General features: G+C 39.5%; 1 protein-coding gene across 1 annotated transcript in view; it reads right to left on the reverse strand.

Moving 5' to 3' along the window:
- The window catches only part of PLEKHG5 (pleckstrin homology and RhoGEF domain containing G5), a 98,506-nt gene that overhangs the window by 35,090 nt on the left and 47,201 nt on the right, over positions 1-16,215 (reverse strand). The window contains exons 3-5 of the mRNA XM_053451769.1: positions 12,797-12,926; positions 7,999-8,101; positions 4,457-4,517 (exon numbers count right to left, since the gene is read on the reverse strand). Coding sequence (XP_053307744.1) covers positions 4,457-4,517; positions 7,999-8,101; positions 12,797-12,926 — 294 coding nt within the window. The remainder of the gene's footprint in view (positions 1-4,456; positions 4,518-7,998; positions 8,102-12,796; positions 12,927-16,215) is intronic.

Consider the following 16,215-nt stretch of genomic DNA (forward strand, 5'->3'; position numbering starts at 1 on the left):
AGAACAGATCGCTGTCATGAAGGCTCTTGGACTTGCTTTGTAAACATCTTTATTTCTTTCTTTTAGTAGATAGGGTAATACACGTACATGGGAACAATCAGGGGTTGGCACTGGGTCTCGGGGTTTGTGTCCCATTCTCAGGGTCTCAGGGTGACGGGGCAGATTCTCAGGGTCACACAGTCTGGAGCTGGCTCCTTCCTATTCTACATTACTGTGACCAGTAGGTTACGGTTGATACTCCTTCTTGAATGCAGGTGACTCAATTAAGTCTTTAAATAATGCCAAGTCAAGTTTCTTAGACCGGCATTAGAGTCATTTGGTGAACACAATCGGCAAGTCACTGCAAACAATATCTATGATGGGCTATTAAAGAATTAATATTTCAATATTTAATATTTGGACTCATTTAGAAAGTTCCCAGGTATGATGATACACAACACGTCTGTCTGGTAAATGTTCTCCCTAAAGGAGTATTTCCACAAAGCCCCCAATAGGAACACAGGATCTATGGAAGCAGCGCAGGAAGTTCGAATGTCCACCCTATGACATCACAGTGTATGCGACAAATGACAAAATGTGATGACGCATGAGCTAAAATTGATTGTGGAAACTCATTTTTTTAGTAAAATTGGCCTTTTCCATCATTTTTACAATATTGGGTGAGCTGGCGGTGTTATTATTTAATTTATATATAATTTTTAATTACATATATACTTTTGCCCCCGCTCATTTCTTATATTCAGACATTAATTACACTGCAAATAAGTCATTTTTATGAGCACTCATCATGGCATTAAAGCGAGTAGCGACGTTGCCCCTTTAACCTTCTCGCTACAGACTTCCTGGCTCTCCGATGTTACTCTCGGTGGCCCCGTTTATTGTTTAGTTGCTATGTGCCCGTGTATCCCTTGCTGGTGTAGTCATTCCGGTTCTGTTTCCCCTACTTCAGCGTGGATCCTGTCCTCCCTTTCCCTTCCTGATCTCACTTTTTTTTTTTTTCATGGACGCTTGCCAATTTTGGGTTCACCGAGGTGTCTGCTGCAGCTCGCTTTACCTTAGGCGTTGCCTCTAATGCTATTTAATGTGCCGAAAATGACTGTATCTTTAACCTCTAGAGTGCCAGCTATAGGGGAGATATACGTGGCTGGCAAAACGGCCCATCGGTGCAGCTGAACCGCAGACATTGGAGGAGTTGTTCTGCTGCAGCTTCTTCCTAACGTAAGTACTTTATTTTATTTATTTATTTATTTATTTATTTAATGTACTTCAATAAGCATTCTTTTTTTTTGGAGCGGACACTAAAGCGTCCCTTTAAAAAAAAAATATATATATATTTTTACTGAATTGCAAGCTGTTTATTGGATGATTACATTATACATTATAGTTAAGTTACTCTTTTCAACATCGTTTTTAATGGACGGAGAACGAGCATTTGGAACAATGGTTCGGAGCTACTGTATCGTCTGGTTCCAAGCACTGAGTCACAGCGTACATTAACAATTCATCATAAATCATTCATTATACACATAAGGAAATAATCCTGTGGCTACTGGTTATCATTACGGACATCCCTGTCCAGACAGTTCTTCCCTCAGTTTAAATTTGACATGGGCTTCAGTTTCCCTGCCAGACATATGGTTCGCGCTGAGAGAGGCTGCTTCGTTTTGTATAAAACCGCATCAGCAAAGGAGAAAAACTCCAAACAACCTGCAGGATTCACAGAGAGATGAAGATTCCAGTGAAGAATCCTAAGAAGCCTTAAAGTGACCGCCCCCCCCAGGTATTCACTGGACAGCCCATAGGCTAGGCATAGGAGAGCAGCAGCTATGGGGTCAAATGCCCCCCTTTAGAAACATAGAAACATGGAATTTTGAAGACCAATTTGGCCCATCTAGTCGCCCATTTTTCTGATCTAAAGACTCAGAACTTAACCAGTCGTTGGTCTCGTCTTAGATTCAGGAGCCATAGGCCTATCCCATGCCTGTTTAAATGATCTTACTCCATTAGCCTCTCACATTTCTACTAGGAAGATGTTCCACTTATCTACCACCCTCTTAGTAAACTAAATATTTCTCATGTTGTCTCTAAGCTTTTGACTCTCTAGTTTTAGATTATGGCCTCTTGTTCTGACATTTCTCCTCCTTTGATAAACCGGGGACAAATATTAGAACAAAGTATAAATATTCCATAAGAGTCTCCGGTTAAAGAAAAACCTGTCACCTATTAACATAAGCTAATGGAAATGAAACTTCAACTTCAAAAACTGGACTGTGTTTAAACAACAAGCGGGGAAACATTATTTAGGGAAGTCTGATGACACAATTTCACTCCGACATACTTACATCTTACTTCTCTAACACATTGTATGTAGATTTTTACAAGTAACACACATGGCAAGGGGTCATTTTGTTACTCTATCCCACTTCCCCACTGAGCTCTATCTCTGTCCCCCTTCTCGGGACAAGGGTAAAGCTTGGCAGGACAGGGGTGTGAGGGGCAGACGTTGGGAGTTATGGGGATAAAAGGGATGACTTGTACTCTGAATCGGGTCATCTTCAAATGACTTAGTACTTTTCAATCACTTAACCCCCAAAGTGGTCAGCGAGACACCTGAAGGGCTGCCCCTGCTGTGTCGATCTGCCTTTGCACCTCAGCAGCTCATGGGATACATTCTGGCCAAAGTCCCAGCATAGATCCAGCACAGCTGCTAGCACGGCTCAGCGAAGATGGTTAAAGTTGCACAATCGCTACATTTCTTACCGTAGTGGAGAAAACAGATGCTACCTTGTCCATAAATAGCTCATTAATCAATCGCAGCTCACTGGTGTCTTCCATTAAAAACACTTTTACTTGTTTTCGTGCTACGAGCTTTTCCCAGGTGGGCAGAACTTGCAGCAACAATGAAACGGGTTCCCCCCGGATCCATAACCAGCACCAAATAACCTGCTTATTATTTCTTTGTAGAAACAATTTACGGTTGGCTCTCTTTGGGCGGACAAATATTTTCTGCTTATTTTTTTTATTTCTTAGATTAAATCAGAGGGGCAAGACTCCAGTCCTCGAGGGCTATACACGGGCCAGGAATTATATGTATCCATACTCGAAATGGATACATATCCATTTGTGCTCAAATTAGGAATTCCAATTGCGTTCCAAAAACCTATGGCATGTTTACGGCCCTGGAGGACTAGAGTTAAATATTTGATTAAATATTTGATTAAATTAAGGGGAAAAAAACACTGGTTTGTAAACACGTCCAAGACCAATAACAGACATCCCTCTGTGTATTTGAATATCTAACGCTAGATGATCCCTCGGGACTTTATGAAGAAAATTCAGCAGAGGACTGGGTTCCTTTTGGGAAGAACGGTAAACATATGGTGTTCTCTACCTGCAAAGCTGGCGCAATTAAACACAAAAGGAATATTCAATAAAGGGCTGGAGACAGTGATGTATTTAGGTTTGGTGCTGCCTTGGTCCAGACACAGGGCTGCACCTCCAGCAGGGGGCACCAGTCCTCCTAGACCTACCTCTATACCTCTGATACAACATGATGTCCCGACGCTTGCCCACAGAAGTGCCAGGTTTAAGATATTACCTAAAATATGCCGACAAGGCACAAACCCCCACAGTACAAATAGAATGGCTAAAAGGATGATCTCTGATGACGATCCTGATCATCAATAGGACAAGCTGCCCCCAGATTTACAGTAGAGGGGCTTCCATCCCTAGGACTTGACCTAAGCCTATACCAATCAGAATACACAACTGTCCGGATGTCTTTCCAGCAAACATGAACACACAATGGTATAAAAGTTAGCAAAAAATGTGATATGGGGTTGTCTGAAGCATAATTAGTGGATCAAAAGCAACAACATGGCTCTGTGATCATCTAGAATTGATGGACAAGTCTTTTGTCCAATGATGATTACTATGTAGCCAAATAACAAAGCGTCATCCAAGCCTATTAGTGCCAGTGGGCGAATAACAGATCGAGCATAAATAGGTGTTGTCCACCCACATTCATAAATTAAAATCCCAGCTGTCTTGCGCTATGGACATTTTTTAAACATTGCACACATTCCTGAAGGGGTGGCCCCCGACGTGCGGACACTGGGTGTTAAAATGCAGAAGGTCCAGGTGAGGTCAGAGGATTCCCAGCTGGCCAAAGACATGGCACTGGGTCTACAACGAGACCCTTGGTCATCCCTATTGCCTTGTAAAACAAGGCCCCAGTTTGGAGGGCCACCCTGTTATGGTCATGTAAGGATCATGCCTATTTGTGAAGTTTTGGGTTATAACATGAATATTTCTGGATCTGGATTGTCTACTTATTCTGCATTTCGTTTCACCGGCCAGCTGCCTGTTTGCCTCTGGGAGGAAATAGGATTTATGCATACAATACGTACTCGTAAAGATAGACATTTTAATCATTACAGAACATGTTTTTTCTTACATCTGTGTGCCTTCTCCGGGTTTTCTTCTTGCTTAACTTCAGTCCTGCAGTTTTCTTGTCCCTGCAGTATAGAAAAATGGCAAAAATGACTATTTCGTGTACTTAACATTACACCTCAAAAGGTAAATATCCCCGAATCACGCAATGTGAGCTTTCTGTGCGAGAACATTGAGAACCCCTGGAGATTGATGTGAGGACTAAACCAGACATATTTCACGGAGGAAATCTCCTTCCTGCAAATGGTTCTGCTAAGTACTCGCTGGAAATCTTCATATTGATGGTAAAGGGTGACTTCGTCCATGAAAAAAATCCAAACCATGATTTCCAGCAAGTCATAAACCACAATTGGGCAATATCCAGGGATTAAAGTCTTGGATACATTCCCATAATGCCCAGCTAGCCACAAAGTTGGCTGGGAATCACAGGATTTGTAGTTTAAGAACAGGTGGTGGCAGAATATTATTATGTTTTATTTATAGAGGGCCGGTAGGAGAATACGAAATTAACAAGAAACATCAAAAATATATACAATTAACCAAAACTTGAACACACATAAGACATACTGGCAGAGAAGGAGAAGAATAGAATGATTTGATAGCAAAAGTCACATGGAGAAGTCGATGATCTGGAAGTATCGAAGGTGGGAAGAATATATGGCTTCTTTTTAGAATGCCGGTAGGGTATTAAGAGGATACATTGTATGCACTCACTGCAGGAAAGATAAAACTACTATAAAAAATAAAATGTTGAAACAAATTGGGAACATATGGGGTTTTAGGTTCTACTACTGCTTCATGTGACATGCCTACTTCAAGAGGTCCTGATGAGCTAACTGGTTTGCACATTATTATTGCTTTAAGCTCTTTATAACAATGCAAATACACATTTAATGTTGATTATCAAGTTCTCTGAAGGTAATTATGGAAACAATATACCCAATGACTGTTAACTTGCTTACCAATGGCCCCAACAGGACACCCAACAGCAGGTAGAAAGCCCTGCTTGCACAATGTCCTGCCTTTCTCTGGTCTGCGCAGGCACAGTGCCCCATGTGGGAATTGTGTACGCTTAACTGCCAAAGACATCCGAATCGAGGCTATTAAACATATTTGCTGCTCTTTGTGATACATTTTTATGACTGTCCCCATTATATGGTCATCTTTCTAATGGGGTAATAAAATGGCTCAGAATGCTAGCACAAAAGTCTGGTCCTCATACGCGATTTAACAAGTGAGGCTGGAGTACCATTGCATACCGGCTGGATTTGCAGACACTCCCTGTCCTTGTACGTTCCCTTGCCTTATTGTAACGGGTATCTCTATCCCTAAAAAGGGTGGCTCCTTGTATTTTTGCAGCCGGGGAGCGGCAGAGAATTTAGCTGTGGTCAGGATCTACCAACACCCCGAGCGTCGGCAAGAGAAGGAAGTTGGAAAGAATAGATGTGTCAAAATACAGGCTGATCATGGCTGAGGACATCAAAACATTTCTGTGGATCCAAAAACAACATTGGGCTTCTTAACCCCTTAAGCACAATGGGACCCATTAAAAACAATGCATTTTGAGCCCGTGCATGTACGGGCTTTGTCTAAGGCAACCCCCCCCCACACACACACCTTTGAGAATTCACTTTTTTATTATTTCATCTTTAAAAATATTCCCAGTAATTTTTGAAGGATTATCTCTAGCAGTACGCTCAAATAAGACTGCATATCAAAGTATGTTGTAAGTATGTTGTAAAACACGCATTCTTGGAAACGCTCTTTCTGCACATGTGCATGGGGGTCTTGCTAAAGCCCCTGGACCTTTCGGTGAGTGGGTATTGGAGTTGACCAGGGGTAACTGTCTAGTGATATTGAACCCAAAAATTAATAACATTTGGTTAATAGGTTGATTTAATAACCAAGGGGGCAATTACTTTTTCACATAGAGCCAGGTACGATTGGATGGCCTTTTTCCTTCTATTCATGAAATCATCATTTAACTGCATTTTGTGCTTACTCAAGTTATCTTTGTTTAATATTAAAATTGAAACTACTAAGTGTTACAAATATGCTAAAAACGAGGAAATCGGGAAGGGGCAAATACTTATTCACGACACTGCACTGGAGAGAGGTCAAAGGGGGGCAACTAAAACGGTGAATGGTTTTCAGGATATGAAATAATCAGGAAATTATCGTGGATTGCAATATGTCTGGCGTGGATGAGAGAAGAGAGAGGATCTGATAGAAACATTTAAATCCTTAAAATGATTTAATAAAGTAATAAATGGATGAGAAGGTGGACATCTCAATTGCAATCGACCTTCTGTGTTTTATTCACCCAAACTCTGACCGCCCTTGTAAACTAAAGCTGCCGCCGAGTTCGATGGATTTTGCTGGTGAAAGCTTTCATTCTCAGCGTGCCAAGACTTTTATTTTATGGGGCAATCATTAGACGTAGAAGGGAACCCTGTCCAGAAAATAAAAACCACTCGTCTGAACCACAGTGTGATTGGGGATTTAACTCTTTCAGTGGAAGTGGAACAATGCAAAATAAATAAAAAAAATTACAGAATCTGTATAATGTCTGCATTGGTCTCCAGGGAGGAATGAAAGATTTGTTAGTTCACCTTTTACTAGTTATCTTCCAGAAAGACAAAGAACCAATAGCTGCCCTTCCACTTCATATCAACCAAGTATAAAAAAAAAACACTCAAAGGACACCAAAAATCTAGAACTATATGCTATATAATTGATCGACCTGCAACCCCTTTACCCAATGCCTTAAAATACAATATTTTACCATTTTTGTATTTATTTTTTTGTTTCATGTCTGGAGAGCCATTTCTGGCCACTCAGCTTGTTTTAAACGTAACGTTAGAAATGTATACATTGACCGCGCATGTAACGTTTAACTGTCACAGACGGATATATCGCAGAAAACAGATATCAAAGGGCTGGGAGCGTCTGAACAACTTTCTGTTTGAAATAAAACTATTTTTGTAACAACAAAACATAGGCAAATGGACAAAAGCGATGGCAGCATATACATCATACAGTCAACTTTAAAAAAAAAAAGCCACATGGCTCATTAACCTTTATTAAACAAAAAAATGTTGGTGTCACTATTTGTAAGGTAGCCAAATTTAACACCATTTTGCATTAAATTACACAAAATAACACAGTTGTCTTGTAAAACCTTAAAACCAAATGCTAAACACAATCAGTCAGCGCATTAATAAGAGCAACCCGAATAAGCGCAGAATTTTAACTTTACAATGTTTTGACTAAAAGGATATTATTCACAAGCCAAAGACTTTTCGTGTGGCTCGCCACAGGTCAGATCGCTCTTGGATCGAAACTTGGCCATCGATGGATCGAAACTTGGCCATCGAGGAATCCCAAAAGGAAAAAACCACAAGAGTAATTAAACCGGTAGACAGAATAACCGGAGCTCCAGACCAGACTGCTCTGTGAGGATAGTTCCAGCTTCCAGTGTTATCGTTCCGTTGTGATCCTTACACAACCCTTTCATTTCAGTAATTCTACTTAAGTTATGCTTACCCTTTTCCGTCCATTAACTCGTCATCGTCTTCCTCAATGTCGGACGCAGGGCTAGTGCGTGGAGGACATGACCTTGTGGAGACGTTGCGGGCCAGGATGGAACCTATCAAAAATGAACATGTTGTGTTAGCTTTCATTCACTCTTGAGTATCACCTCTGAGACATGTTCACCAAACCATGAGAGGACCAAAACATATGGCGTTATTACCAATCATACATAAAAACCCATCTTGGCAGCACAACTCATCTTGGACCCGTCAATATCATTATAAAGTGTACCAAAGTTGTGTGACTTGGTTGTCTTTCAATTGGCCCATTGTCACTGGACAATGAGAATCAGCCATGCGCAACGCACTTTCTTCGTTTTACAGGGAAACATAGAATAAGGTCTTTTTTCTTAAAAAATCATTAATATATATAAACATAGAACAGCAGAAATTATGTGGCACGAGTTACCCATACCCCATTTACACCTTAAACCATACTCATCTCCTCCATCCATTTGGCAAACACATGGTTATGCGATACTGATTCTAAGGGCAAAAGTGGATTTTTTTATTCAAAAAAACCCAACAAAAACTCCATGAATAACACTAAAATTAGAGCTATATATCTATAAAAGAAAATGTCTGGACAGGAAAGCACAAAAACCATACTAAATCCCAAATTCCCATTGCAAGAATGGATAGAAAAATACCCTTAAATATTTTCCATTAAGATCTGACATCCTTTTCCACAATGTGCAAATGGTTTTGATTGTGACGGTGCCAGCTAATATTTCCACTGATAATAGAACAACAGAGTTCACGGCCTTGGGGTTATTTTAGAAAAAGTCACGTTGGCCGCTCAAAGCCTGACAGATTCCAATCCAGGTATTCACTAAAATTAACTTCTGGCCAGACGGGGCCGGTAGGTAAAATGTTATTAACACTGTCTCTTTCTATCTTGGACCCTTCTAAGGTCTATTCTATACGCAGCTCTTCCTGGGAGGAATTCAGATCAAGCCAGCTTGACGGACAAGGAACCATAAGCCCAAAATGAGCTTTTTCAGGCAATACGGTGAAAATCTTGGGTAGAGATGGCGTCGACTCTCCATGAGGTTTAGCATCCTATCCCGGGTCTTAAATCTCAGGGTAAAATGAAATACACCTTCTTACAGACTTACTTGGTGTAAGTTTTCTTGAGAGTTTTCAAGGAGACTCTACTCACCATACTTTGGCTCCATCAAAAACTGATATTGAAGAAAAACAAGCAGATGCGTCTTGGACTATAAAATCACTTTAGAAAAAGACTCCCGCAGTCTAACACCTGGCATTATTTTTTGCTCAAAAACAGCTGCCTCGAACCAACTAATTACCTGCCTTATGCTTGGAGTTGTGAGATCTTCTGAAGCCCTGAAGGCATCCAAGGCAGAACCCATCGACGTGCTTGGACACACTCCCCCATGCCTCCAATATGTCTGCGCTGATTTAAAGGCTGATTAGAGAGGAGTTTTTTGTGCTGTAAAAAGGCTGACATTCTACTCTTCTGTAACACTTACTAGAGGCTCTCGGGGAGAATATCGGTACCCTGGGCGCTTGTATATCAACAGTCAAACTCTTACAGACTGTGCGAAGGTGTAATCGACATACGATCCAACGAGTGAATGTGTGAATTGCATATTGATAGCATTTCATTAGGGGGTTGTACATGTGGCTTAGAGTCATCAGTAACAATTAAAACGTTCAATCTGTTCTTGAGCTGCACATTTATTTATTAGCGACTAGAACAATTATTATTATTATTATTATTTTTATCTATTCATAAATATGTTTGGCCCGGTGAGTATGAATGAACCAGGTATTCTGAGCTCTATGAAGTACTTGCACACACATATATATATATATAATATATTTTAATGTAGTCAATGTACTAATTATGGATTTCTTGCATATCTTAAAAATAAATAAAATGGTAGAATAGAGAGAGATTTTAGTTAATTTAAAAAAAAAAATACAAGACCCAATGGAATTATTATTTTTTTTTGGTGCCGTACCTGTCACCCCGTGGACTGCACGGTGTTCTAAATTAGATATAATTTTAGAAAGGAAGAAAAGAAAAAAAGTCTTCCTACATCTGTTCGTTTGGCAGCCCCGTGGTAGCTCTCCCTGCAAGGCAGGAAAATTTCTGCTATTCTGTGCTATACGCCGCCGTATCAAATTTCAAGAGAAAATGTCAATTTAATGGGTGTGCAAACAAAGTATTACAGACTGACCAGACAGGAAAGCAACTGCAGGAAAAATCTAAAAGCCCCATTATAAAAGGGAAGCCAGTCATATAATTGCTATGTGAAGTTTACCAGTAATGCAACATCAGCACCGCAAAAATCATATGATGCAGTAATAACACACAGCCCATAGTTACAGGATAAAGCGCCCGAAATGTTGTATGTTACTAAAAACACAAAGCACCGGCTGCTAGATGTTAGTTACGGAGACACACAAGTTACATTTTTTATCACAAGGACCATTTGGTTGCGGCTATTTCGACATAGGATGATGTGATGAACGATTAAATGGATAATATTTGGATTAGCCCCAGGGTAATTTGGGTTGGTGGGAGCCAATAAGACAATTTTAAATTACTCTCGGGTCAATGAGTTGTCAATAGTAGAATTCCTGATGCAAGCCGCCACGTTGTAAGTAGCCACGTAGTGTTTGGTGACCCCATGGGTCTACGTTGGAGGAACCAACTTTGGATCCATCCTAGGATCAAAGAACGTTGTTTCCAGTTATGAATGTATATTCCATGTTACCTCCATCCGTAATGTCATACTGTAATGACATTGAGCAGTGTCGATTTAATGAAGCTTAGATGTTTATGAGATTTTGACCAGAGGTTTGTACTTTTTACAAGTTAATGTTTCTGTTAAACAGCTCCTGCATGATATGAGGACACATCAAAGGGCCTTTCTTGGCAAATCCAAATACCATTTAAAGTAAACCGAAGGCATCTCGCAGGTTATATTCTTCAGACTGTGCTATTATTCACTAAGTAAGATATATTCAGGTCACGTGCCTTAAGTAATTGTAAAATTCCAGTATAATTAAGATCCCTGTGACTTTTGTTATTTTGTATGCAGTTCCATCTCAAAAACAAAATGCTTCTCACCCCTTTAACTTAAATGGCCTTGAAGACACGTCCCCAAAGCAGTGTATGACAGCGGGATGCCTAGGGATCTGAATACATATCAAGCTGCTATGTTAGAGCGAATGGTTTGTTCCCTGATACTTGAGTGCAACTTGGGTCAAATCAGCACCAATTTAGGTTGGGACTCTGGGCAAGTACACTCGGTGTTGGCTAGCTTAAAGGTTCCATGACGTCTTGTGATTGTGGAAGTCACATTGAGCACCTAGAACGGTCGGCAAGAATATGAAATTGTAATTATGATCTATGGTGAGTGTAGCCCACAGGTTGTTGGTGGAGCTACAACTTCCATGGTCTTTGATAAGCCATAAATCTTGTAAGCATGATCATATTTGTCATTGTGACTAATCTCCAGCTTTGGCCGGGAGGTCCTAGGTATGATGACTCATTGGTGGTCCTTGGGACAGGATGTTAATCTTTGGGTTGGGCCAGTAGCACATAATTCCCCGATTTGTAAAATGACAACAGGCCACCCTTCTTGTAACAATAAGAAGAGGAAGTTATACAGCTCCTGCAAGAGGACTTGTTAACGTTCCTACGCTCCTACGTTCCTTGGTTCTCACAGTACCTTCAACCCTACACTTAAAATGCAGACGTGTTCACAGCGTACTATATGTTTTGACGATTCCTAGTTGTGTTAATATTTATCTTTCCTTTCCATGATGGTCCAGAATAGCAGAATTTCAAGACGAGAACAAATTATCAGTAGGTGTCTAGGAGTCCCAACAATGAATGTTCCTCCCATAAAGCGGCCTCCCCGCTCAAGCACAATTTCAAACAAAAAAACCCACATCCTTTTATTTTATTTGAAAGATAAAAGGAGTTTTATGGAATAAATTAATAATTAGGTACCTACGCAGTGTAGAATATATATACGCTTGGAAAGTAAACAGAGGAGTGATTACGAGAGGCATTATATTTAAATGTTAGGTGTGGTCAAGGAACAAATCTCCTTTTATGAACAAACTCTGATTATAAAGCGCTCCTTTGTTCAAGAAAGTTATTGGAAATTAGAAAAGGGGACACTAAGAACTGAATTGATTTTGTATATAAAAAGCACCCAAAACAGTTTTTCACATTATGGATGATATAAAATATAATTTTCCATTACATCAAAACATGTCAATGCTGAAACATGAATTTAAGATATTTTTGCCTTTTGTTTAAATGTAAAAATGTAAAAATTAAATTTAAATTAAATTGAATTAATAAACTTTTTTTTATTTCTCTGCAGTACCGCACTTCGGAATATCTCAAAGAATTAAGAATAAGTAGGAAGAGACAACAAATAATCCACATGTCCCCTTCCATGTAGCAGGCAGAAGATGTCTGTTAATGACTACGGCTAGATTAAAGATGCTGTCCCACCTACTCTGCTTAATTAAACACATTAAATTTGAAACATGCGCAATTAATTCCAAAAAAATTATTACATACAGGTTGGTGCCATAGCAGCTGAAATAAGCTTTTTATTATTATTATTATTATTATGATTATTATTATTTTTATTATATTTGTGATCAATCCTTTAGATGAAGGAATAAATGGCCACTAACAAGAAATGCAATCGTTAACACGTACTGTATATCCATACGTTGTTAGACGTTCTTACCTTGAGGGGGCAAGTCAAAGCGTATATGTCTGTCAAAGTGCATGGTGCTGTGGAACTCGATATCACATGACTCACACAAATTCAGAGGATTCTTTTGGTTCATTAGCTGACAGTCTGCATGGTGACATACCTACGGCACAGAAAACACACAATGAGCACAGGGCAGGTATTTGTTTATCAGTCGCACGTACAGTATTTCAAAGAGAAACGCGCACCAAATGCTGTTATTACTGACATCGGATTAAAAATACGTTTTAAAAAGATTTTTTACAGTTTTCTATTTTTTCTTAAACAGCTGTAGTTTTTGTCCAGTGATATAATGTTTTCTGGCAGCTGCCTATCAGCCATTTGTACGAGTTCTCGCTCTGTTATCGGATTCCGATCTACCAGACACCCCGACTCCTTATCATGCTGCCTGTGGGGAACAAAAGAATGGCTCAGTCTGAATCATACAGTTGGACTCTCTAATGCTAATGAAGTCTGTTTCAACATAGACCAGTGAATGTCTGTAGAGGAATGGACTTCATTGGCATTGACACAAAGCATCAGCTCGGTGTGGTGTTTGAGCCGGGAAAGTCACCCAAAATATCACATGACTGACAACAATGGCCGCCTCCAGGCCTGCAGATAAAGGGAGTTTATTGGAAGAAAATTAGATAAAAGCAGATTTCTGTCAATCCCAACCTACATATACAGCGCTGGGGGTTATTACTTTATACAGCACTGGTGGTTATTACTGTATACAGCACCGGGGGTTATTACTGTATACAGCGCTGAGGGGTTATATTACTGTATACAGCACTGGGGGTTATTACTGTATACAGCGCTGGGGGGTTATTCCTGTATACAGCGCTGGGTTTTTTTCTAATATAAGAATAGTATTAATTCTTCCAGACTAAACAATTTAGCTCTATGCTGATCTAACAGGGTCTATTTTTGAGGCCTACGTCTTTCGATCAGTTATGCCAGTCCACATTAAATCAACAGGCCACAAAGGCCTATATCAAGAAAATGTCTATGCCACAAAAACATAAATAAAAATATAATGCTGCGCAATTTGTAGCTTTTTGTGAGTAATTTACTTAATTTTCTGTTTTACTATATACTGCTAGTTCATAGCTGTGAGTAACTTTTCGTTGTAGATAGTAATTTGCTTTTATTGCAGCTGAATAATGCCTCGTAAACGACCAAAATATATTTTGCTGAACAGGGAATTTTACATCTAAGAAAAGAAATGAATTACAACTTGTTTTTTTTCTCTGCAGCCCCTTAATTATAAGGGATGTGTGCTGCGGCGGGTGGTTTCTATCCCGAACTTAAAACCGTTCATTACTTTGGTAACCCGGCGGTGATCTACCACCTGCCATTTTGAAATCCATGCTATTCCATTTACTGTTATATAAAAGGAGATTCTGCATTTACAGAACGCTGTAAATCACAATACAATGTGGTGATGTGGTTTTTTTTTTATTAGGAGTCTATAATGGCGGCGTTAAAATACAGGAAGTTATGTACTCTAGTAAAAAGTTTAAGGGGATAGTTGGCAGTTTTTGTTTTGGTGTCATGGATATGGGCTCCGTGTAGTAAATGGTTACTTTGCCACTGCGTTAGAAGCCATCACTTCGTAGGGCCTTAACTGCCATGGGGTAAGAAGGGCAGCCACGTGGCGAGGAGCACACTTGAGCTGCTGGGTGGCAATGCCCCTGTGCCTCTTCGGCTTTCAGAAGAGAATGTGGTGTCAGGCCAAGGCCGTCAAGGGCGTCAAGAGACCTAGTTACACCTTTGGCTTCTGCTCAACTTGGTCAGAGTCAAGAACACAAACTACAAATGTTCTCAAAACTGGGTGTCCTGCGGCTATACCTGGGAACTTTTTAAATGAGACTCTTCATATTAACCCTTTAATAGTCCACCATGAAGAATCTATGTAGGGACCATACCTAGGAAATCTCCAGGCTTGACCCGGTGAGAAGCGTTGCTTCTCCGGTTCAACACCTGAATGCTCCGGGTATTATATATGATCACGGCGGTGTAGAATAGGAAGGAGTGGGCTCCAGAATTTGTGGTCCTGAGAATCTGCCCCTTCACCCTGAGATTGGGGCATAAGTCCTGCTCCCGGGTATGCCTATGGCTCTTGGACACGAAGCGTACATAGTTATACCCACTAGCAGAGCCCACCTATATAGTCTAAGCACCAGGCCTAGGTACACGCAATAGAGAACATTTAAGCTATTAAAAAAAAAAACACACTTAAAGATCATATGAAAAACAATTACAAAGCCAAAAATATATTTTCATTTGAACAAAAGAATAATAGACGTGATGTAATGACATTTTGAATTCAATGTTCTTTTATAATTCCTGGTACAGTTTAAAAAAAAAAAAAAAAAAGCCCATAAAATCCTTTTGTTCTAAAGATTATAATCCATAAAATTTGTCTGAACATGATATGGCTATTCATTTTCTCTGCCTCTCCAAAAATAGCTACAATAATAGATCTTACGGTGCCAACAAAATGCCTTTTTTTCTGTAATTCAGGTTGAATTATTGTTAGAAGTCATTGTTTATTTGTATCTAATTTAAGATACATTATAAGGTCAATGGCCCCTTAAAACAAAGAAGAGGACCCATTATGTGTAAATTAAAGGCCTTATCATACATTGACATTTTGTGCATGGGGGGCTCTGCAGAATCCCCCATATCCATTTGCCCCTTTTCCCACCCAATTACTATTTTCTAGAACACCTCCTTTGGTATTTTTGGTCCTTGTGCGTTTCCATACAGACGTGAACGAGGAATTACAGAATTGAACGTGACTCAACATAAAGAGAGGAAAGAATAAATGTTTTTCCTAAGTGAAACCGTACCTTTATATAAAAACACGCTGCAGTATAAATAACACAACAGCCAAGCATTTGTTTCCATTAGGCGGGGTATAATAAACTCGTTATTTTATTAGGTAGTGTTGGGTTTATTTAGGAAGCCCTACGGAATATGCCCAGTCTTGCACAACCATTTACTGATAAAGCCAGCTTTTGCTATAATATTAGCGGAAATGAATCATCTAGCTATGGCCAAACTTCTATCCAGAACTAATACGTTAATCATAGGTAGGATGACGGTAACATTACAAATTACACAATTAAAAATTAAATTTTTTTTTTTAACAGAAACATGCATTTTTATAAGATTTTATAGCAATCAATGCAATTGTGCAGAAGAATACGCGGAATAGTCACTTTTTTCTGCATAAACATTCATAGGAAGGGCGAGATGATGACGAATTTTTGTGCTCATTAGCAAAACAAATATTGTAAGCAACATTGTAAATGCTTTTAAGTGCAAACATGGATTAGTCGTTTTAAGGGACACTGCCCCTTTAATTTCTCATTGTAGTCAATATTAATATAGCAAAATAAAAG

The sequence above is a fragment of the Spea bombifrons genome, chromosome 12 (genome assembly GCF_027358695.1).
Source record: "Spea bombifrons isolate aSpeBom1 chromosome 12, aSpeBom1.2.pri, whole genome shotgun sequence".
Lineage (NCBI taxonomy): Eukaryota > Metazoa > Chordata > Amphibia > Anura > Pelobatidae > Spea > Spea bombifrons.